General features: G+C 38.3%; 1 protein-coding gene across 9 annotated transcripts in view; it reads right to left on the bottom strand.

The window, feature by feature from the left end:
* Positions 1-24426, bottom strand: part of BICD1 (BICD cargo adaptor 1) — a 251349-nt gene extending 226923 nt beyond the window's left edge. For 3 of the 9 annotated variants that reach the window (XM_061125244.1, XM_061125253.1, XM_061125251.1), the window contains exon 1: positions 23828-24398. In XM_061125244.1, the coding sequence (XP_060981227.1) occupies positions 23828-24040 (213 nt within the window). In that variant the 5' untranslated portion in view covers positions 24041-24398. Of the gene's footprint in view, positions 1-15162; positions 15269-23827 lie in introns of all 9 variants that reach the window. The other 6 variants (XM_061125248.1, XM_061125250.1, XM_061125249.1 and 3 more) reach the window with 4 other exon arrangements.
* Positions 24427-24840: the final 414 nt, after the last annotated feature.

The following is a 24840-nucleotide window of genomic DNA, read 5'->3' as shown; positions in this document are numbered from 1 at the left end:
AGTTCTGGAAACTAGATGGGAGGAGACAAATGACAAAAAATATAGTCACGAGATAATAACAGCCACAAAAAAACAGAAAGCAGGATAAGGGGAATGGGTAGAACTGAGAGAACCATTTATAGTCGGAGAATCAGCGTCTTCAGTGGTTTCATGGAGTGCTGCTGTGGACGTAGCAAAGGCGATCCAAACAGAATTCACTATAAAATTTCAAATTGTTCAGGATTTCATAAGGTTCACAAAAGATGCAGGATTTCATAAAACCCACAAAATATGGCTCCAGTAACACCCCAAGTCCCTGATAGATAAGAATTTTGCAGACTTAGACTGTTTATAATTGAAGAAAAGAAAATAAGAAAGCCTGTTTATATTTTGGATGCTTCATAAGAAAATAATTTTAATGATTTAAGTATTTTTTTAACCCCCTAGAAAGTTAATGAAGTCCTCAAATTTAGTTTGAGATCTATTTAAAGAAATGCTTGTAGAGTCATATGTGAAGTGAAGTCTGTTGCAATGTGCTTTTCTTGTAGAGGAAAAAATGCCATAGGTAACAATAAACCATTTTCAATTTGAAAATTGGTTTACTTTTATTTTTCCAACATATTTCCACATATATATGCATAGTTTCACATGTATATATATGTATATATATTTTTTACTAATTTTTTTCTTGACTATCCACTATGAAATGTTTGTCCTACTTTTTAAGTAAATTATTTTGCTTTGACTTTTTGCGCTTATCAGTTGTTCTCAGATAACAGAGATTCCCAAAATGGATTAAACTTTAAGCCCTCACATCCATGCCTTTTTGCTTATTATATTAGACTGAGCTATGTGGGATTACAATAGTCTATAATTTTGGATCTATAAAAATGGAAATTTCATACAATTCATCTCTCCTGCACAGGTCTTGCCCAGAGATGCCTGAAGAGTTGACATTATGCAGAGAAAAGGGAAGAGACTTTATGTTTTTTATTATGACTTTTCCTTCCTATTAGGGAGATAGGAATGATAGGAGAAAGGAATCTATTATCTCCTCTTTTGTTCAGCAAAATGGAAAACATTGATAAAAATTTATACCTTTTAAAAAATGAGACCATGATTTAGGTCTTCATTTAATAAACCTTAGTTGACCACCTTCTGCGCACTAGGCCCTGAGGAGATACACAATAAGTAAGGCAAGGCTGCTGACTCACGAAGTTCAGGAAGAATGGGGAATAAAAAAGGTAAGGAAACCAACATGGAGAGGATGGTGTGGTATGTGCTACACAAAAGTTTGTCCAAAGGAGGGGACTCCACATTGAATTTCTTACTGGGCATTAGAAATACAGGATACTGTTCTGAGATACCTTTTCAGACATGTTTAACCTAATAAAAACACAAGTTGGCCAAAAGGAGATAAAATAAAAGGGCAAAAAATAAATCAAAAATATAAATTCTGAATAAGTCACAAAGAAGATAGCAAGGTCTTGAATAATTCTATTGTCTCAAATTTTAAGTGGGTATCAGAAGACATGAGAATAAGATCTAAACGCTGTCCTGTTTGAACTGTAAATCTTCACTTTAAAACGGCAGATGGAGCGCCTTCTGTTCACAGAAGGAGAGCCAAGGGCTCAGAAAAAGTAACTTACGTGTCAGGGCAAAGAAACAAAACAGAGAACCCTAGTTCTGAACTTTCATCCCCTCAAAAGGTAACAGATTTTTACAGAATTATAAGGTAACTAGTGTTACCCAACATATTTTCCTTTCTAAGTCAAGGAAACAAGTATGTTCTAAGGAAGATTTCAACTACAATGAAAAATTAAGTTTCCAGTCATGGAATTTAAGTCACCACGCTGTTAATGCAATTATTAACGTCTTTTTTTTTTTTCAGTTCTGCTTTCTCAAATGACAAAACTGCTACTCTTAAATATATAACCCCATGAGAATGAGGATACACATGTAAAACTTTATTTTTCCAAACAAATTAAAACCCAACATTTTGCTTCTTATTTGAGGATCTAGTTCTTATAAACATTTAATCAAATAATCTGTCTGCTTAGAAAATAAAAGTCCTCTCAAACTATATGGCACTTCTTTCAGTGGAAGCCTTGACATGCAGTTTGATAAGACAAAGGACACACCCCCAAAACAATCTAACAGAAGACAAATTTAAAATGGTAAGCAACATGAAAAAAATTGTTCAACTTTATTAATACTGTAAAAATTCAAAATAGCATGACATTCTATGTTTCACCTATCCAATAAGTAAGGATTTTTGGCAAAGAAGGCAGCAGATTTCTATTTTTTATGTGACAGGTCAGTAACACTTGTAACCACAAATAAATTCCAGCATTTCTAATCATATTTTGTTCTAATCATATGTTTGTTCCTACTGATACATCCTCAGAGCAAAGCAGGCTTCCAAAGGCCAGGCCTGGGAAGACTTCCGGCAAGAAATGAAAGTGGCATAAAATGCTTCCTGAAAAATTGAAGTCCATTTTTGACTTGATTTACCAGACATTTTAAGATAAGATTATGCATCTTACCAGTGGACTAATACTGTTTCTACCTTCAACTTAAATATTCAAACTTTATATTATTATTGTTGGAGCTGCCTTGTACTCAGCCATGTAGTCAGAATTGTGTGCTTATGAATGCAGTTATAGGTTCTCATAAAGAGTAAAAGCATTATATCATAACGTGTTTGCTGAAGAATTCTCCCCGTGTCTCCCCATCTGAGCACTTGAGTCTATTCTTTCTCACTGAATGAATTCAGTCAAAAAAGACTAACGACAAGGATGCATAGCAAAAGTAGAGGCAGTGATAGAAGAATAATGGCCTGGAGATTGCAATGGGGGTTGAGGGGAGAATATGCCACTGGCTCTGGAGTCTTAGATTTGTAGGATATGGGAGAAAACGACTACTATCTTCTACAGGGCGCAGCAGGGACAGACAAGTAAACCCAGTTGAGGTGATGGAAAGAGTATTCTGAGAGGAGATTAAGACACAAGAAAGTTTTCTTACCATGGAGAAGGGTAGCAAACAGATAACTAGAAAGTTTGGCAGGAGATGGGTGAGAGGGTAAGAGAATGGATGAGAGGAGGGAGGCTTGCTTAGGGGAGAGAACACAAGGCTTTATGAAGGTAAGAATAAGGGAAAAGATGAACAAAGGGTATTCAAATCCAAGTATAACCATCTTATTTATAGCCTTTCTTTTATTAGCCCACAGTGAGAGGTTAATAAGGATATTATGTTCTTTACTTTTAGGCATTTTTTTTTAAAAATTACATTTTTATAAAATTTCTCTGCCATAAAAAAACCACTTTTGCCAAAACAGGAAGGAAGCCAGTGAACCAAGTTACTTGCTGGGAGCATAACTATAAACATTTAGGATTGTTTTGAACATGAGAAACAGAAAAGCTTTTATTTATTTTCAGAATCTCAAGAAAGAATTCACCCTCCATTTATTTTCAGGGAGATGTGGTGCTTCTTGGAAGAAGCCCTGAGGATCCTGCTGTTAAATCAAGACCTGTGTGGGGAAAAAAATTATCCACTCCACAATAACATGGCATGTAACACAAAGGCAGTGGCACTTTTCCAGCAGGGAGAGAACCCCTTCAATACCGGGACCCCACCGGCTGACTTAATTACAACGCAGCAAGGCAATCCACTACAAAGACAGTGCAACCCAAATGAGACCACTGAGATCCACCCGAGGTGCAGGGGCAGATGGTTCCTCTGCTTCTTGTTTAGTATGAGACCTTCTAGAAAAATCTGAAAATGGATACATGCCAACAAGCTTTCAACTACCAGTAATTTTTTTAAGCCTACCATATGCTACTATAAAAATAATCCATAACTTGAGAGTCAAACAGCAAGGATTTACTGAGCTGGGACTGTGTAGAAGGGATAAGAAAAGGCCAAAATCAGCTTACCATTGAGTTTAAGGACATGGATTAAACTCTGATTTAATTTAAGGGCTTTTGGTTTTTTTCATCATGCTGCACACACACACACACAAAATTATAGCAGAAGCCATAAAACAACTGCCTTAAAATTTTTTTAGATAATAACAAACACAAATTTACAGAAACAGAGTGGTTCCACATTGGAAAACATAGTTTTAAACAAGTGATGGTGCACTGAAACTTAATTCAGCAGTCAAGGTAACTGAATGTTATTAAAGCAGTCACCATAGCAACCACAGCGACTAGGGCACAAGACAGATAATTAGCCCCTCCAATTATGAAGTTATAATACAGTCACTAAATAATAGTCCTGAGTAAATTCTCTCTTGTAAAAAGTTTTAAGGAAAATGGAAATTTAACTACAAACTTACTAAAGAAGGACCACGCTATTACTGTCATACTTTCTAAATAAACTAATTACAAACGCAGCCTTTCTGCATGCAGCAAATTCTACCTTCCTGGTCACTTCAAACGATATGAATTAATCAAAATAATAAAATTCGTGGGTTTTTTTTTTTTTTTTTTTTGTAGTGGCTTACAGGATCTTAGTTCCCTCGCCATGACATTGAAAGTGCCAAGTCCTAACCACTGGACCACCAGGGAATTCTCAAAAATCATAAAATTCTTCATTCCTATGTGTGATTGTACAATAATGCCACCCAAGAAAGTGAGTTAACTTATAATTTATATAGTATACACAATTCATATTTAATACTTGTAACAAATCTAAGAACTAAGCACAGTTCAATACATTCGAATAAATTAAATGAATGTGTAACACCTGGAGAAATGTCTGTCACACAACCAACACTTTGTTAGTCTATTACTCCTACCATTACAATAATATTATTGCTGATATTACCATTATTGTTAATGCAAGTTTTGAAGTCACACTGCCTGACTCAAATTTTGGTTCCATCATTAACTGGACAAGGTACCTAATTGACCTGACTCAATAGTCTCATCTATATAATGGAAATAATAAAAAACATCTATTTCATAGACTATTGAGGGTGTTGATATCACACAGACTACATATTTAGCAGACTACCTGGTATGATAGGCAGTGAACACAGTTTAGCAGTTTTAACAGTTTAAATATTTGGTCTTGGTCTCCTAGCAAGTACACAGGGAACTGGAATTAAAACTCAGGTTTCCTGACAAAGTTTAGAGTAGTTTCTATAGCCACACTGCTGGGAAACACATAAAACAGTCCATTTAATCAAACAGCTACACCCAAATATTAATATAATACAGAAACAATAAGTAATATTGGTTGCATATGCTGACACTAGGTGTGGAAAGGCTTTATATGATGTAAGATAATCAAGCCAGATGCCCCAGCTGAAACATACACCACCACACATGCTACCCTGTTCTTTTTTCTACCATGATTTGTTTCCTTTTTGAAACACAGAGAAAAATTATATATCTGAGTAATAAATAACCACAGTAAAAAATCTGAGAGTATTTCAGGCCACAAAAGCAAAATAACTTGTTAATAAAACAACCACTTTAAAATACTAAGGATTCAGTGAAAACCAGAGTTGTGATAAACCAAAACAGTGCTATACACCCACTGTTAGTAACTGTTTCAGAAGTCTTAAGCAAACCTGGTAATAAAGCTCCTGATTGCTTAACAAAGAACCACCTTCGTAATTTCTTTAAGAATGTTCAACGTGGGCACACTGTGGTCCAGAGTACGGGTGGACATCCTTCTAGAGACTGGAATTCTGGGCAGGCCTAGGAGACTGAGGATCCAGGAAGGAGGGGAGGAACATCTGAGAAACAGGGAAGGAAGGAGATGCCCAGTCATATACTTTCTCGGTTCTCTCTTCCCTCACTCTCAAAATTAACTCCATTCATTCATCACAATGTCAAGTTCAGTGCTTGGTGATATAAAGTTGAATAAGACAGAAAGGGAAAACAGACATGAAAATCAAGAATCACTGAACAGGGGAACACTAGAGATGCCTTCAGTTATACAGAAGAGCATAGAGAGACATCAGCTAACCAGAACATGGACTTTGGGCAAAGTCACGTGCCAGGCACTCCTGCACTAACCATCTCATTCAAAAGTAAACATAGACCCGTTTACTGTCCTTATTTAGTAGATGAAGAAACGGAGGCTTTGAGATATGAGGAAGACTCAGAGTAAAATCTGAGTCCTTTTAACCCAAGTCCAGGGCTCTTGGTAACACACAATGATCTGACTCCAACTCCTCTGCTTTCTCATTCTTGACTTTGCTTTCTTCTTTCTTTCTCTGTTTTTCCATAGAGGGTCAAGAGTTTCAGCATCTAGATCAGAAGTCAAAACTCAAATGTCAGGGACTTCCCTGGTGGTTCAGTGGTTAGGACTCCAACTTTCACTGCAGGGAGCATAGTTTCTATCCCTGGCCTGGGAACTAAGATCCTGAGAGCTGCCTGGTCAAAACACAAAAACAAACAAACACACACACACACACAAAACAAAAAAACCAAAAAAAACCCATAACCTTCAAATGCCAACAAGGAAGTGACAGATAACACAAATGGGAGAGGCAGTCAGTAAGGTTTTATGGATGAGATGGAATGGTGGGGACTGTGATGAACTGGAGACTCATGCCCTTTCTGAAGAAAAGAGACTTGGCTCCAGCCCACTGCATTCATAAAGAAATGAGGGCCACGGGCTTTGTGAAACCTTCCAGTTTTTTGAAAGCGCTTGAAATCCAGATTTTTCACATGACTAAAGAGGCTCCCTACATCAAATGTTCCTAAGTCAATGGGCTGCCTTTCACCTATGAGAGTAGAGTGTGATCTCTGCTCTGGTGAGGTGTGGCCAATCTCATGGGCACTGTTCTCCACTGTTCTGTCACTCTGGTATCTCACCTACAGAGTTTAACAACCAAGCAGCCATTGCAGGACAGGACTGGTACAGCTGTGGTCATCAGGATTTTAATTCTGCAGTATCAGTGAGACAGGCACATTTAATGATAGAGTTACAATGCTGAAAACAATTCAGATGCCCTCTGTTCCAAAGTCCATCAGTGCCTGACTCACTTCCTTGACATTCCTACCAAACAGCTTTTTGGCTTCTGCTCAGACATCTCCATTAGCCAACAAGGAAGTCTCTCTCCTCTGAAAATCTGCTACTTTTCCCCTCTGCTCTTAGTCTTCCATAAAGGAAGGTCCTTCTTCACATTAAGTTGAGCTCTGTACTCTTGTTTCTGCTGTCCATTGTTTCTGCCTGGATCATGATACCTAGAACAAAATCCTCCTGGAGTGGATGGACAGACATTTACCATCACATTCTGGACAGCGTTTCTGTTCCTGCAGACTAGGGTCACATCAGCATGTTCACAGTCTGATACGCCTGCCTCCCTGGCCCTCAGGGACTATAATATGATCTAGCGCTGCAAGCAAGCCAACAGAGACCCACAGCAGAGGGGAAGGGAGGCTGTTACCTTGTACCCGTCACATTTTTAACTTTAATTCCAGTTTAAGGATATATCTATGCCCCACTCTCCTTGTTTCTAATCTAGAGTACACACATTGCTTCCTATAAATAACTAACTCTTTAGTTTAAAAAAAACTGATATCCATTTTAGTAACTGGATGGGGTTGCCGTCACAGAAAATCAGGAGAGTATATATGGCTAGCTTGTTTTATTTTATAGTAAGAAAAATGACAACATTTTAGCTTTGTAATAAAACAAAGAAATATGGCTACATAATGTGTATCGTGAAATGTAGCCAACTTAAGTCCAGTAAATTACATCATTGAGCATAATAATATAGGATGCTTGTTTTTCTGTCAAAGTCATGAATCCTTTCCAAATGTTAAATGCATTTGGCAGACACATTTTAAAATTCTTTTTTAAACAAAAGCATCAAAATTGGGATCCATAAGAATTTTCAAATTCAAATAAATATGGAATATTTCATTTCCTAAATTTAATTGTGAAATACTATTCCTTTACTTTTGTATCTCATCATATATATATTCCTTTATAATCTTCTTAGCTTGTTATAAAGAAACTTAGGGGCCATCCTGATTTCTCCCTTTCTTTTGCTCTCACAATCAATTAATCAGCAAATCTTTCAACATTCATTCTTAATTATTCTTTTCTCACCCCCAAGTAGATCTTCCCCCAGCCCAAGCCACCGTCGCCTGACACTGGAACTACTGTAACAGCTTCCTTACTTGGATCACTTGTTCGACAGTCTGCAAGGAAGAGACAGAGTAATCTTTCCTGAAATATTTATCAGATCACATCACTCCAGTGGCTGCCCGTTATGCTTAAAATAAAGTCCAGACTTCTTGCCAGGGCTCAAGGATTTGTTTGCTGTCCACTGCTCCATCCTCCTAACATCCATACTATCCCATCGCTACAGACTACAGGGGTTCTCTACTGAGGGTAGTATAGCCTCACCCTGGGGGGAAGGGAGGTGCTTGGAAAGTGTGAGGGTGGTTTTTTGTTTATTCTTTGTGTTTATTATTTTTTAAATTTTATTTCAGATATAATTGATATATAACATCATATCAGTTTTTAGGTATACAATGTGATTTGTTATATGGTACATTGCAAAAAGATCACCACAATAAGTCTAGTTAACTCCATCATCTCACATAGGTCTATTTTTTTTCTAGTGATCAGAACTAAGATCTACTCTCTTAGCAACTTTCTAATATATAAAACAGTAATGTTAACTAGCCACCATGCTGTGCAGCAAGAATATTTCTGTAATCACAATGGCCTGAGAGTGGGGACACCCTGGCATATTGTGGGTGAGGCCAGGGGTGCTAACACCCTCCAGGAGCCCCAAAGTCCCACAGTGCATAGCACAGTTCTACCCTACAAAGGACTGCTGTACCCAAAATGCCAGTAACATCACGCTCATTCACATCTCAAGGTCTTCACATTTGCTGTTACCTTCAGCCCAGGACATTGAAATCTTTTCCAGGCTTGCTGTTTCTCATCACCTGAGATGCAATCTCCTTTGAAAGGCCATGTCTGGCCCTCACCTCTGAAATAGCCTCCCCCACCAGTATACCTGGCATAATAATAGTCTTATTATTTCTCTACCCTGCTTTCTTCACTGTTTGGCACACATCATTATGCAAAATTATTTATTTCCTTACTCTTTTATGCTTTTCTCCCCCACTGGTATGTCAAGTCCCTCAGACAGGAACTTTGTACTCCACAGCACCTAACTGCAATGCCTAGGACATGGCAGGTGTTCACTTATCATCTGTGAAAAAAATAAATGTCCATAATAATTTTTCCTATTTAGGATTAGGAATGAAAAGAACTTCACTGTGACCTAGAGGCTCATCTAACCTTCATTTCTAGTTATCTTTTCATATGTTAAGTTTTCCTTTTTGTAATGGGTTCTCAGTCAAAAGTTGCTTTTACATGCTACAACCTTTATTATTACATAAATACAGAGAGGTAACAGGAAGCTTAAAATGTCTCAAACCAGCACTTAGCTCCTTCACAGAGTGTGAAAGAGAGTTTTCTTATAAATATGTTTGTAAATCTCAGAGTAAATGTGTTACTTCTTCAGTCAATAGGGTCAGGAGTCCAGTGGTAGGACCGCTTCTGAGGACAATAAGCAAGGTGGTGGTGGCTCCTTTGAGAGGAGCAACCCCTGAATCCACCAGAATAGAGAATAAGTATCATTTTTTGGCAAAAATGCTCACACACATATTTTCAAGACCAAGAAGAGTTGAAAAGTAATGCAAAATAAATGTTTTAAAAATCACACTTCAAGAGCACTAAGCCAAAAGTTTAAACCAGGTCTATGAAAAGGGCTAAGAGAGAAGTGATAAGTATGGAATTACATCTAGATTTTAAGATATGATTTTACTTAAACATACAGCAATCTGTTATGATAAATAAGAAGAAAGAGTATAATTTGATTTGTGTTCCACACATATATGATACATGTTTAGAGTTATGAGGGTCTAGTTAGGTACTAATGCTAACCAGTGCTTCACTTTGAAGCATGGTATTTGAGAACTGGTATACACTTACCTATGGTTTGTGAGAGACTGTTGGGCCCAAATACTACATGCATTTTATACCTTAATACAGACTGCTAAATCACGTTCTCAGAGCTCATAGCAATTCATACTCCCACAAACAATGTATAAGAATGCTCACATTTCTACACACTCTGCAATCTGTATGTTATCAATATTTAAAAATTTTGTAAGTTGATTAGTAAAAAGTGAAAACTCCCTATTATTTAATTTGCATTAACTGACTACTGACATAGAGCATCTTTTACACATTTATTATCTGCAAACCCTCTTCTGTTGGTCTAATTATAGTCTTCGCCCTTTTTCTATTATTGCTGTTTTCAATCAACTCAAGGGTACCTGGATATTAGGGGTAATAATCCTTTGTAAGTCAATCATATTGCATTTTTTTCTAGTCTGTTGTCTGTATTGCACTTCTGCTTATGATGCCTATCCACTTTCAAAAAAAATTTCTGTGTAACTGAGTATGTCAGTCTTGCCTTTTGAGTCTAAGTTCTATATCTTGCTTAGAAGATCTCTTCCACAGTGACATATAAAATTCTGGGAATGTTCTCCTAATTAGAGTTCATTCCTTTATATTCCATTAAATCCTTGATATTCTGGTGTGAAGTTAATGTAAAGTGAGGGGATAAAAGAAGATGAGAAAGAAAAGTATACAAGGAGCAAAAAGGGAATGGAAAAGTCTTGTTTTTTAACATTAAATAGGGAGTTTTAAATGTGATGCTGGATCGCTGAGTTTTTACTCTCCATATTATTAATATTAGATTATCAAAGGGGAAAACCTCAAATAGTTTTGACTTGAAAACATAACTAAGCTATAAACATAAGGGGGAAAGTGTTGATTTATAACTATCTGACACAAGTAACACTATGAAGGTTTTTTTAAAATAAAAAGAGAAACCATCATATTTTTCATACTGTGAAAAATAAGATGATAAAAATAAATTTCAGCTCAGGTAATAGCTCATCTGAGTCTTTTTCATAAAAGTTTTATATTTTACAGGAGTATGATATTATTTATTATTAAAGAGATCAGTTAGTTGAGAATTAGTGTAGAAATTTATTTTTCCAATGACTGAGATAAGAAAATAACTAAGGGCAGAATTTTTATACAGCTACAGGTAATAAATACCTTTTGCGACTCAAGGCAAAAGTGTTGATGCACTGCTTTCTTCTAAAGGTTCTTGCTTTAATTCCATTTAGCCTCTGAGCATTCTTACTAGGAAGTCAATTAATTCATGCATCTTATATTTTTATATATTGTATAAAACTATATATTATAGTATATATACATATATTATAGTTTTGTATTTTATCTAGCATTTTTAATTGTTCCCAGCAGAAGGGTTAGTCAGAGGTCCTAGACTACTGTACTGTCAGAATCAAAAGTAAAAATCACTGTTTTCAAACATAAAGTTAATGATATTACTGTTCTGCTTTGACACTATCAATGCTCTTCCCGTGGTAAATAGAGGAAGCTCCTTAGCACTCCCACAAGTGACCTGACTCCATTCTAAAGGCATAAAGGAGACCCCCAGAGCAGCAGCAAAATGGAGGATGAAGCTGAATCAATGGCAGCTGAGAGAAAAGACAAGAGAGGAGGAAAACAGCCATGAGTCCTAAGCAGCAAAGCCAAGGAGCCAAGTCTAGTATGAACAGAACTCAACATCTGGGGCTTGATCAACAGGTTAGAATCGAGGTCAAGACCACAGGGCATGAGACTCTCAGCGCCAAGAGAATCAGGAACTAGAGGGAGTGGGAGTGATGAGGGCCGTAAGCAACAGGAGCAGCCCAGCCTCAAGGAAGGCCAGCAGCACTGAGGACCCAGAAAGAAGCGGCAATTAGGCCATCTATTCACAATGGAGGTAAGACTGAGAAGCTGCCAGTCTCCAACTGACAAGAGGCCAGGAAGCTAAAACAAATGGGGCACAAGAGCAGCAGAGACTGGAAGATACCTTGTTAGTTGGAGGTACTTCTCACCCTATCACTAAGTCTGGCTCTCGGGGCAAAGCCTTCCCTGTGAGGTCACACAGTTAGCCACGCCAAGCCTTGTTACAAGGCCCTCTGTGGTCGGGCCCCAAACCACCTCCCCAGGCTCACCTCCCACCCCTCATCCCATTTCAAATACCACCTGCAACAACACAGATGCGGATGAGCAACAGTCTCTCCAATCCTCCCTTCTCTGCAGGCTATTTATTTTTCCTAAATGACTCTGACCCTCACCTGCCTGGAAAATCCCTCCTCACATGTTTTTTACACCTCCTCACATGTCCTCCTGACCAGAAAGTTTCCTGATTCCTTTGAGTTTACTGCCCTCCACTCTGGTGGCCTATCAAACACAGCCAAGAAATTATTATTTTTACTATTTTATCATGATGAATTATCATCACCACCTCCATCATTTATCAGGTGCTTACTATGTGTCAGGGATTGTATTAAATGCTTTACATGGACTTCTCTTTAACATCCATAGTTACTATCTTCCTCCACTTTACAGGAGGAAAGTGAGATTCATAGAGTTTTAAGTATTTGCCGAAGATCACAGAGCTACTAAACAGATTTTAATGCAGTTTGTTCTGACCCAAAAACCTGTGATCTTTCCAATAAAATACCTTAATCATATTTGCTCATGTCTTTCCTTCTCACAACAAATAACTAACTTAAAGACCATGTCTTCCTCATTTTTTGATTAATACGCTCAGCAGAAACTTGGCATATAACTGATGCTCTCTAAATATTAAATACATGAATGAATGAATGACCAAGCATTCATTCCAGTCCCTCAGGGACTAGAACATCATGGCACAGAACCAGTAATACAATGTAAAACTGTCCTTACAGCACGTTAGACTAGCGGCTACCAAGTGGCTCAGATGGTCCAGAAGAAGGAACAAAGCGTAGAAGAAAGTTAGGTAAAGATTCTGGTTCAAGGAACAAGGCAAGACAACACAGTATCTTTTTTTGGAAGCTGGTTTAATTCGTCAAACAAATGGTTATTTTTAAAACAAGGAGTCTAGTTCAACATCTTTTCAAAATAACTACCTTAATTGCTTCATCTCTTTTTTCACCCTAAATGAATGCAATACCATAAATATCTCTTAAACACTTGCTCTAGGTAAGGCAGAGAGGAGAATACAACAAATGTCATAAATTACCAGATTAATTTAAATTCCTGTCCCTGAAGGAGGTTCCAGTCTCCTTGAATGTACACACAGGTGGGGGGAGGGAAGAGTAGGCCATTGTGACTCTTGTGCTCAAAGCCTCCAGAAATTTCCCATATAACTCAGAACAAATGCCAAAGTCCTGGTAATAATTTAAAAACTGCTGCATCACTGATACCCATTCCCTCTCTGACCTCATCTACTGCTCACACCACTCCCCACCTCCCTCCAGCTATACACTCTCTTGGCCTTCCCTCTCCAGGCTCCCTCTGACCTGTCCCTACTTCTCATGCCATTTCCCCCTTCCCTGCTCTATTTTTCTCTATAGCATTTAGGACCATCTAACATTCTACTTTCTTGTCTCCCCTTCCATTCTCATGCAGAATGTAAACCTCACGAGCATGTATATTCCTGTTGGTCTTGTCTCTACTGCATTCTCAGCACCTAGATCTGTCCTTAACACATAGGAGGTATTAAATATACTGTTATTGTAGGAAAGAATGAATGAACCTCAGTCAGCTTTATGCAATGACCTACTTGTTCTTGGTATTTACTTTGGTGTCCATTGTCCATGTTTCTAAATCACATTTAGCATCACAAATTAAAATGCAACTTATAAAATTTTTCTTGGAATTGACCAATGATGATTCTTTTCATTGTCATTTCCTGAAATGTCTTACTGTAACCATTGTCTAAAAATGTAATTGTGGTTTGAGATCCTGGTCTCAATTTTAGCAAATAATAGCTCATATTATCCCAAATGCTTCAATGTGACTTGCAAAGATATATTATCTACTCGGCTAAAATGAAAAAAGCACATAAAACTTGATTGGAAATAACTGCAGTGATTAAGATAGAGAACCTAAGAATTCTTAAAAAATTCTAAAAAGATTCTAGTTCTAAATTATTTTAAAATATTAACAAAAGGGTTATTGCTGTTTAGATCATTAGAATGAAATCATTAAATCATAGTTAATTGTGAATTACCAACACTAAGAACCTTTGTCAACTTAAAATATAAATCAAAGGGCCAAAAATTCAAAAGTATTTATAATGTTTTCAAGTGTATTATATCCTTCTTTCTAATGGTTGCTTTGTCTCCTAATTGTATGTCCTTGAGGTTTTGAGCTTAAAGGCTCCATGCATATATCAGCATTAGCAGAAAGAATATCAGATTACGATTTAAAGGGTAGGAAAATGGCCATGCATGTCAAAAAGATAGTCTGTAAGATGACATTACTTTCAGCTCATCAAACGAAATCGTGTACAAGATTAAATTTATCCTGTCTCCATCTAGTTACCTCACATCGAGATCAACTTCAAAAAATCTTCTAATACTATCTAGAGAACGGCAATCAGTGAGGCTTATCAACAAGGCACAGTCATGTTATAATATAAACCTCTTTCAATTTCAAAAAATTGATGGCTAAGAGCTCTTTAGCAGTGGCATTTGATTCCACATTAGTCTGCAGTGTGCCAGAGAAAAACAAAGACCCATCATTCTGAGCCTTCTATTTATAGACTCAGGCCAAACTGCAAAAAACATTCTTAAGAAAATTGCTACTGTTATTATGTACTTCCCATGAATGTAAACAGGGCTCTTTATTTCAACTCTAAATAGAAAGATAGAAACACAGCAGTTAAATATTAGAGTTGTGCTATTTCTCCAAAAAATAGTGTTTGAAAACACTAAGCATAACTGAAATAACAGGTGAGAATAACCCCCGGCAGTTAAAGATCAACCCATCAAAGCAATTCTCTTTATGAATTTGCAAACTTTAAATTAATAAATATTTATGAATTTCCAAAGAAATAGAGGAAAACAACAGAATGGGGAAGACTAGAGATCTCTTCAAGAAAATTGGAGATACCAAGGGAATATTTCATGCAAAGATGGGCACAATCAAAGATAGAAATGGTAAGGACATAACCAAAGCAGAAGAGATTAAGAAGAGGTGGCAAGAATATTCAGAGGAGCTATACAAAAAGGTCTTAATGACCCACATAACCATAATGGTTTGGTCACTCACCTAGAGTCAGATATCCTGGACTGTGAAGTCAAGTTGGGCCTTAGGAAGCATTTCGACGAACAGAGCTAGTGGAGGTGATGGAATTCCAGCTGAGCTGTTTCAAATCCTAAAAGATGATGCTGTGAAAGTGCTGCACTCAATATATCAGCAAATGTGAAAAACTCAGCAGCGGCCACAGCACTGGAAAAGGTCTGTTTTCATTCCAATTGCAAAGAAGGGCAATGCCAAAGAATGTTCAAACTATAGTACAACTGTACTCATTTCACATACTAGCAAGATAATAGTCAAAATCCTTCAAGCTAGGCTCCAACAGTACAAGAACCAAGAACTTCCAGTTGTACAAGGTGGATTTAGAAAAGGCAGAGGAACCAGAGATCAAATTGCCAACATCCACTGGATCATAGAGAAAGCAAGGGAATTCCCAAAACACATCTACTTCTGCTTCACTAACTACACTAAAGCCTTTGACTGTGTGGATTACAACAAACTGTGGAAAGTTCTTAAAGAGATGAGAGTAGCAGACCACCTTACCTGCCTCCTGAGAAACCTGTGTGCAGGCCAAGAAGCTACAGTTAGAGCCAGATATGGAACAATGGACTGGTTCAAAATTGGGAAAGGAGTATGTCAAGGCTATATATTTCACCCTGCTTATGTGACCCTTACATGCAGAGTACATCATGTGTAATGCTGGGCTGGATGAAGCACAAGCTGGAATCAAGATTTCTGGGAGATTCAAAAGGGAGGGGATGTATGTATACCTATGGCTGATTCTTGTTGAGGTTTGCAAGAAAACAACAAAATTCTGTAAAGCAATTATCCTTCAATTAAAAACAAAACGTTGCTGGAAGAAATATCAACAATCTCAGATATGCAGATGATACTACCCTAATGGCAGAAAGTGAATGGGAACTAAAGAGCCTCCTGATGAAGGTGAAAGAGGAGAGTGAAAAATCTGGCTTAAAACTCAACATTCAAAACATTAAGATCATGGCATCTGGTTCCACCACTTCATGGCAAATAGACGGGGAAACAATGGAAACAGTCACAGACTTTATTTTCTTGGGCTCCAAAATCACTGCAGATGGTGATTACAGCCATGAAATTAAAAGATGCTTGCTCCTTGGGAAAAAAGCTATGACAAATCTACACAGTGTATTAAAAAGCAGAGACATCACCCTGCCGACATGGTCTTTCCAGTAGTCATATATGGATGTGAGAGTTATACCATGAAGAAGGCTGAGCACCGAAGAATTGATGCTTTTGATTTGTGGTGTTGGAGAAGACTCTTTGAGAATCTCTTGAACTGCAAAATGATCAAACCAGTCAATCCTAAATGAAATCAATCCTGAATATTCATTGGAAGGACGAATGCTGAAGCTGAAGCTCTAATACTCTGGCCACTTGATGCGAAGAGCCAATTCATTAGAAAAGACCCTGATACTGGGCAAGATTGAGGGAAGGAAAAGGGGATGACAGAGGATGAGATGGTTGGATGGCATCACCAACTCAATGGACATGAATTTGAGCAAACTCCAGGGGACAGTGAACAACAGGGAAGCCTGGCATGCTGTAGTCTATGGAATCGCAAAGAGTCGGACACAACTTAGTGACTGAACAACAAAATTTGTAATAGAGCAAGAAAACAGACACAACAAAGGAGAAAAATAACTTTTAAAAGAAATTTCATACAAAAGGAGACAAATAACGTTTTAAAAAAACTTTAAAGAACCCTGAAAGATTAGAAGTTATACACTTTTAGCACATATCTTAACTGTCTAATGCAATTAAGTTTCTGATGATGTTTATTGGTTTCTCATGTCTTCACTTACAGAAAAAAAGGCTTTTCCGTGTCTTCATTTATAGAAATTAGAGAAGTAAAAACACTGTGTGACAGGTTTACATACTAGCTCATAACTGTCCAGTTTTTCTTACTAAACACTCACATTTCGACAGAGTCACTTACTGCTAGAGTTGGAAGTTTCCAGGAGAGAGGATGTCAGCTCTGGCTGCACCTATGAGGGGAGTGGGCTTAACATGCTGAAGCCCCGCTCTACCTCCAATGACTGAACTGTCTCAGATGGGGTCCAGGTAGCAGCAGCTTTACAAATCCCCCGCCAACTGATCCTAGTGAGTAGTCTGTCACCTCTTCAAAAAGAAGACGTCAGGGGGTATCTAGGCTCTGTACAAACACTTCCAATGTCAAGCTCCAAAATCTTATCTGAAGAATCTAAAGACAATATACTACTTTATGGATGGTCATTTTTCAAATGAATATGTTTCCAATTTTCCTTTTTTATTGAGGTATCACTGATTTATAATATTATATTAGTTCTCAGGTATATAAAATAATGAATCAAAATTTTTATATATTATACTCCATTTAAAGTTATTATAAAATATTGGCTATATTCCCTATGTTGTACAATATATTCTTGTAGCTTATTTATTTAATACATAATAGTTTGTATTTCTTAATCCCCTATCCTTGTCTTGCCCCTCTCCACTGGTAACCACTACTTTGTTTTCTATATCTGGGAGCTTGTTTCTGTTTTGATACATTCAGTCATTTTTTAGATCCCATATGTAAGTGATAATGGGCTTCCCAGGTAGCTTAGTGATCAAGAATCTGCCTGCAATGCAGGAGCTGCAGGAGATGCGGGTTTGATCCCTGGGTCGGGAAGCTCTCCTGGAGGAGGGCATGGCAACCCACTCCAGTATTCTTTCCTGCCCTAGAAATACTTCATTTTAAAAGGATATACTATTAAATTTAAATGTCAGTTTACAAAGTAATATGTACGGCATTATTCCATTTTTATAAAAACAAAAGAACAACAAAAAACTTGCATATGGATTCACATGTTTAAAGAGATTTAAAACAAGTATAAGAGAATACTCACCAAAGTGCTAACACAGAGACAGAACTGGTTGGGGGGGTGGGAACTACTTAATTGTCTACTCTTTTACTTGACTAGGATCATTGCCACAAATGGTCATAATTATACAACTATAATTTTTAAAGAGCAGTCAAACTCTTGTGGCCAAAAAAAGAAAAAGTAAAAGTGCTAATGCACTCAGTCAGTGAGGGGTGGGGTGCTGTTGCTCCTAGCACCCCTAACCCACGAGGTCTGCAAGGGCTGGTTTTCCTCACTGGGCCAGCCCAGCTTCTTGCCCACTGTTTATGAGTTGGCACATCTCCTAATTCAGAATGCAATCAGAGTAACTGGTGAAAACATTGTTAACTTATTTGTATATTCCATATTCTGGAAATTAGGACTGAATAAAATGACAACCAACTGCACATATTATTCATTTGCTTTATTAAACTAAGAGTTGAGTATTTTAATTTATCAAGCAACTTATGCCTCCCCTCAAGGAAAACATGAATTTTAAAAAATTCATATAACTCAGGCATCAACTTTGCACTCTAAAACTTTCCCCCTAGAACCTTCCTTTGTGAATGAAACCACCTTCTAATCCATCCTGGTATTCTCAAACCTACTCTGGTCTTCACTTTCCACAACCAGTCACATCCAACACCACCTTCCTTCCACCCTACACCCCCTTAACAACCTTCAGGTTTGTCCCCCCTCACACCACTACCCCTACCGCCTCTGCAGTTCCAATCCACCCTCTATGACCAACACCATGACCTTCTTAACCACATGCTGACTCAAGTGTTGGAGCCTCTCAGGTAATAAGTGCAAAGAAAGTGGGTTTCTTCCCGAACCAGATTTCACCACTTCACTTTGTGGCCTTGGAAAGGACCCGTAGCTTCCCTAAGACTAGGTTTTCTCTTTTTGTACGACGCAAGTCATATCTATCTTGTAAAAAGATTGCTGTAAGAATTACAGATAAGGCATGCAAAGTGCCTAGTCCTAAATGGGGCTGTATACATAGTTCAAGTCTTTAGTACTTTAATTATTTTCTTATCTGTAAAAAAAAAAGGCAATAAACCTCTGAGTTACTTTGAAGATTAAATAAGATATAAGGCACCAGTTACTGTTTCCTTTCATTTCCTTTTAATGGTTCCCCATCTCCAAGACAAAATACGGTCACTGATATTTTCCCAATTTCATTTTCTGCCACTTCTTCAGCATAATGAATTATTTAACAGTCAGACTCTGCACCTCTCTTTATACCCTCCTCTCCTTCAAAGCCATGTTTACAGGTAAAATCTTAGGTGTGAGAAAGTCCTTTACTATGTATTTCAACATGCAAGCTAATTATCGTATTTTCAGATTCGGAAAGCAATATCTATACAGTACAAGCATATTTAAGGGGAAGACAGGGGAGAATATTTTTAAGTATTAAAATTTGAAAACCATCTTCAAACCATGGCTGCTATACATGTTCATGCAAATACGATGAATGTGATGAGAGATGATAAAATTTTGCTAAGTGGTATCTGAGAAACAACTTCGCTAGAGATGAAATTTTGAGTTGAAATAAAAAGAAAAAAATGGTGCAAGTTAGAGAAAAAGTGAAAGTTGCTCAGCCGTGTCCGACTCTTTGCAACCCCATGGACTATACAGTCCATGGAATTCTCCAGGCCACAATACTGGAGTGGGCAGCCTTTCCCTTCTCCAGGGAATCTTCCCAATCCAGGGATAGAACCCAAATCCCTATATTACAGGAGGATTCTTTACCAGGGGAGCCACAAAAAAAGCCTGCAAGTTAGAGAAACTAGGTTAAAAAAAAAAGAAATATGATTGAAAGTGTGATTATGTTTGCTTGTTGAGGTTGCTTGTAAACACTTTCCAAAGTATAAGTCCATATACTTTAGATGTTTTCATTAACTTCATAATAAATGCAATAGTAAGTATAACATTTCTTCTTTAAAAACAATAAAACTACTAGCTTAGGTAAATTCAATGCTCTCTCTGTTTCTTCATAGATTGGAAAATAAATCTGGGTTTCTCCCCCATATGATTTTGTGATTTAGAATTTACAAAGGGAAGAGAAACTAACAATCTTTCTAAGCATAAGAGGGAAAAAAATGAGTTCTGTTTAAAGATGAACTCAGGTACTTAAATGGCTTTCATGAGGCCCCTAATATGACAATTTCTAAAAACACGTAAGTTCAGTGTTTATTTCTTGGACGATTTAATGAGAATCCTGAAAAAGCATCAAGTTGGCTATAAGAGGAAAAGCTGCTCTGTGTCCACAAAGTGCTCCCTCAGTACCTGGTGTCTATCCTTAGTGTCAGGCTGACAAAACGAGGAAATGAGGCAAAGATTCTTATTAGAGAGTGCACTGTAACCTAGCTGCAAAACTTTTATAAAGTTGTCACACGGACATGTTTTCTAAAATGCTACCAGGAATGCTGAATCATTTCTTTCAAAGAGGATCTTTTAAAACTTCTCCACATTTTAAACATTTTTAAAGCAAAAAAAACCAAAACTCTTAAAGTTAAATTTTAGGTTTTTTTTTTTTTTAATGAATGTTTAATTTTCAAATTATTTTAGAACCATGACTCTTCTTCAAATACTATTTTGGCCTGGGTGACAGGCACAGTGCTCATTTACACACATCCCAAAATTACAACCAGCCAGGCCCTCAGGCCACTGAAAAGCAAGCATTATCCGTGAAATCATAAAGCCGTGGTCAAGTATTTTAGTGGACATGTACTTTGTCCAGCTCTCCAAAGATAATGAAAAGGAGAGCAGTATGATGATGCCAGAAGTCATTCTTTTTTCATAGCATTGGTACTTTTTTCTTCAAGTATGTTCTTTTGTAATTACAACAGTCATGCAGGCACAGGGCAGAGCCCTAATGTTGTGAAGCCAAGACAAAGAGCATTCCAGGCTTAGGAAAGGAAATAACTAGATAAAAATTAATGAATTAATCATTTTGATTCTGCACATCTTCAGCAACACTGCCCACTTGCATTACAGTCACAGCTGAACACAGCCTGGGAAAGGGGGGGTGGCAGCATTGCTGGGTGCTGACTCTTGAAAACAACATGACCTGTAAAGATTGAGCCATGTCGCGACACTGCAAATTACTAATGTCCAACTTGAACTTAGCACAGTATTTTTCTGTTGACTGGTCCAATTACTTTTAAATAAATTATATCTGTTGAAACAGCTTGGAAATAAACCAAAGATTTTATACTTGGCTTTATAGTTTAGTGCAACAACATCATTTCCTATATATACCTTCTAACAAACAAAACTTCCTTTTGATAAATCAGAGCACTAACAAAATGTGTTTTTCAAAAATGGCTTCTATGTGATATCATCACTGCAATATTTTAGTTTCCACAATTATTTTATATTTACTTTTCATACAGGAAATATTATTGAGACTGACTTAGCTCATTTAAATACTCATACCTAAAGTATACATCATGTTTAAAGGGTCAAAATAACAGGTCTCACTATCAAATATAATGATTAATTTTATTACCCTAAAATATACTTTTATATAATTGTATAAGCCAGTTCACTGGGAACTTTAAATTATATTTATGCTAAATGCAAACTCAAAATACATATGTAAACAAGTATCATTTGCTGACAATAATTTTGATAAATTTTTGTTAATCTCTTGATATACAGAAAAAAATACACCTCAATTTTTGTAGGAAAAAATTGTAATTGGTATTTGCATTATTCTATATTAAGAAAAATGTCACACTATTCTTATAAAACATTTTTTCCCATTTTTCCTATGATGCTGATGAAAGTAATACAGGTAGCTTTTAACACTAGTCACTACCTATACGTCCTCATTTTCTTAGTCTTTCTCTGACACTAACCAATATGGACTGGTGAATGCTTGCTTGATAAAGTATATATTCTTCCAGTATAAATTTATTCTTTCATAAAATATTTACTGTATGCTCACTATGTGGTGGGCTTTGTGTTAAAGACTTTGGATGCAATATTAATTAAGATAGATTCCTTGCCTAGAGAATGCACAGTCTAGTAAAGGCAAAAGACAATTGCAATAAAGTTTACTATATACGGTGAATGCAATGAAAAACCCTAGTAGGGCTATTTGAATCAATCAGGAAAGCTAGTTAACAGTTACATTCCATTTCATTAAATTAAGTCTACCATCTTTATCAAGGAGGTGATGGCTTAACATTGCCTGGTTTGCACTTCCTTGTCTTGCTAAAACAGAGATGATAAGTGTAGACAACATCAAAACATCTCTGAAAATTACAATCACCATCCTGTTTCCTGATTTCACCAGGTTTAGCATTGTTGAATTTAAACATATCAGGTAAAGACCTAATCTAAGTTGGAAAATACCATTAAATCTAGTTGTAGTTAAGAACAGACATATACTTGGTAAAAACAAAAACAAAAGACAAAACCAAAAGAACATAAACTAGAAATTTACAGCCTAACACACAAAAAATCAGATTTCCAATTGGTGTTTTTACCATGTTTATTTTTTTGACATTTAGGCATAAGAATAAAAATAAGATATATCTGAAAGTATAAATGTTTACCGTATTATGTATTAAATTAGAAGGCAGGTTGATTAGATATGTCATAGATCATGCTTTTTAAATATAATAATACAAAACAAGACAGCCCTTGAGAAACTGTTTGAGTACATTAAAGTAAAACATGTATGATTAACATTATATACCAGATTAGAATTAACATTTTAAATGCCAACGGGCACATAAAAATAGACGTGTCACACAGAAAAGCAGTGTGTACATTTTCATTTATGCTACATATGGTACCTCAGGAATTGGGTAGAACAGACTGAATTTCTTCAACAATATGTATATTCCTCTAAGTCTTCTGATAGGAAATCAAAGTATATTCACTACTTATTTTTTTCCAAACATTAGCTAGTCTTTAAAAGAAGCCAATACCAAAAGATTAAAGAGGACAACTGTTATATATACATGGTCCATTTGTGACATTCTGGTTTTATATATACAGTCATTTAAAACAGAAGAGCCTTATTTGAAATGCACCGCTACTCATGCATTTGATATATGCCATTCTTTCAGACCATCTGTAGGCGAGTTAATTTTCCCTGGTCAGGGTGACCTTATAAGACTTTGGGCATGGCCCATCCTCACTCTGAGGGGAAATCGAGGCAGCAGCAATCCCCAGGAGTAGAGCTGTTTTTCTCCTGCAGCCAGACAAGAATAACTAAAGCCGAGGAGAAGGACAATTACTCACTCTTTTTCAAATAGGATTGGCGGGGAATTCTCTTAATAACAGTTTCCAGTCTCATCAAGGAGTGGTTACATTCAGCAGAAGGCTGAGGTTCTACATCCTTTGAAACTGTGGCTCCTCAACACAAACCTACTCAAAGCCTTTGTGGATTATGGGATTGTCACTGAAACCTGAGCTTGATATAACAGCAGTTTCGAGAAGTTTGATTTATGCATTCCGACCCGGCTGAATGTCGCCTCTGAGTGCTGAGACTTGGGACTCTTATGAATCTCCCTCCCCCACAGGCCAAACAGCCATCGCCTCCCAAATTCCAGATTATATATTCATTTCCTGGGCAATTTCCCTCTTGAGGGTAAAACAATGGACTCTTTCAATCTTCTCTTATCTACAAGGGTTCTAAGTGAAGAAAGAGTCCTTTCAATAGCAAGCTTCCCGACTACTTTATAAATGATGAGTGGGCGCCGAGGGTGGGGGGACCAGGCCGAGCGGGGAAGAGGTGACAGGCAACTCACCTCTTTCAGCTGCTCCAGCTCCTGTTTGAGGCTGTCGTATTCAGCCTCCAGCTCATCATACTGCTGTTTGAGGGTCAGCTTCTCTTCCAGTACCACCAGTCCGTATTCGGCCGCCTGGATCTTTTCGTGGGTGGTCTCCGTGAGCTCCTTGGTCAGCCTCTCTATCTCGGTCTTATAATGGTCCACAGACTGCAATACCTCTTCCGCGGCCATAGCCCCGGTGGATGGAGGTAGGAGGGGGTAACCGAGAGGAGGAGACAGATGCAAAGCAGGCGGGGGAAGGGAGAAGGAACTAAAGAGGGAAGGATGAAAATGGGAAAAGAATTGCCTCTCTGGCAGCCGCAGCTACACTGCCCGAGAACCTGGCGAGAAACGCAACATGGAGAATGCAGGGGAGAGGATCAACGGCGAGGGGGCAGCTGCTGCGGCATGTGTCCTCCGGGCCGGACCCTGCCTGCGGTCAGCAGCGGTGCGGCATGGCCCAGCTGCGGCGGCCGGGGGCGGCAAGGGGCTTCGTTTCTGCTTATTCAGAGGCGCGCGGCCGCCATGTCTCGGGGCAGCGTCACTGCAGTCTCCCCGGGTCCCGCGCTCCGGCTCGCCGCGCCCGCCCGCTCCACCTGCTCCCTCCGGCCGCGCTGCAGCCGGTGCGGAATGATGCAGCGTCGGCCCGCTCCCTCCCTGCGCGCTGGCCGGGGCTCCGGGCGGGAGGCGGGGAGGCGGACGGAGTCGGCGCGGGGGGAGGGGGAGGGAACAGACGGAAACCTCCGGAGGCGCCTCCCGCCGGTGCCCGGGGCTGAGGCTGAGACGGCTGTGGACGCGTGCGGGGTGGGACCCCAGCCCGGCCTGGCCCTGCCCGCCCGACTGGCCGCCGGATGGGTGTCTCGCTGAGACGTGAGCCCAAGCTCAGGAAGCTGCCCGGAACCGGTGCCTTCCTAGAAGAGAAGCAAACGGTAACTAGCGCGCTCGTGCCCGGGGTCCGAGCATCCTCCTTCAGATCCCCTGGTCTCGCAGCA

This window comes from Dama dama, chromosome 22 (genome assembly GCF_033118175.1).
Source record: "Dama dama isolate Ldn47 chromosome 22, ASM3311817v1, whole genome shotgun sequence".
Classification (NCBI taxonomy): Eukaryota; Metazoa; Chordata; class Mammalia; order Artiodactyla; family Cervidae; genus Dama; species Dama dama.
Note: the sequence above shows the minus strand (reverse complement) of the source record. Positions and strands in the feature narration are given on the sequence as shown.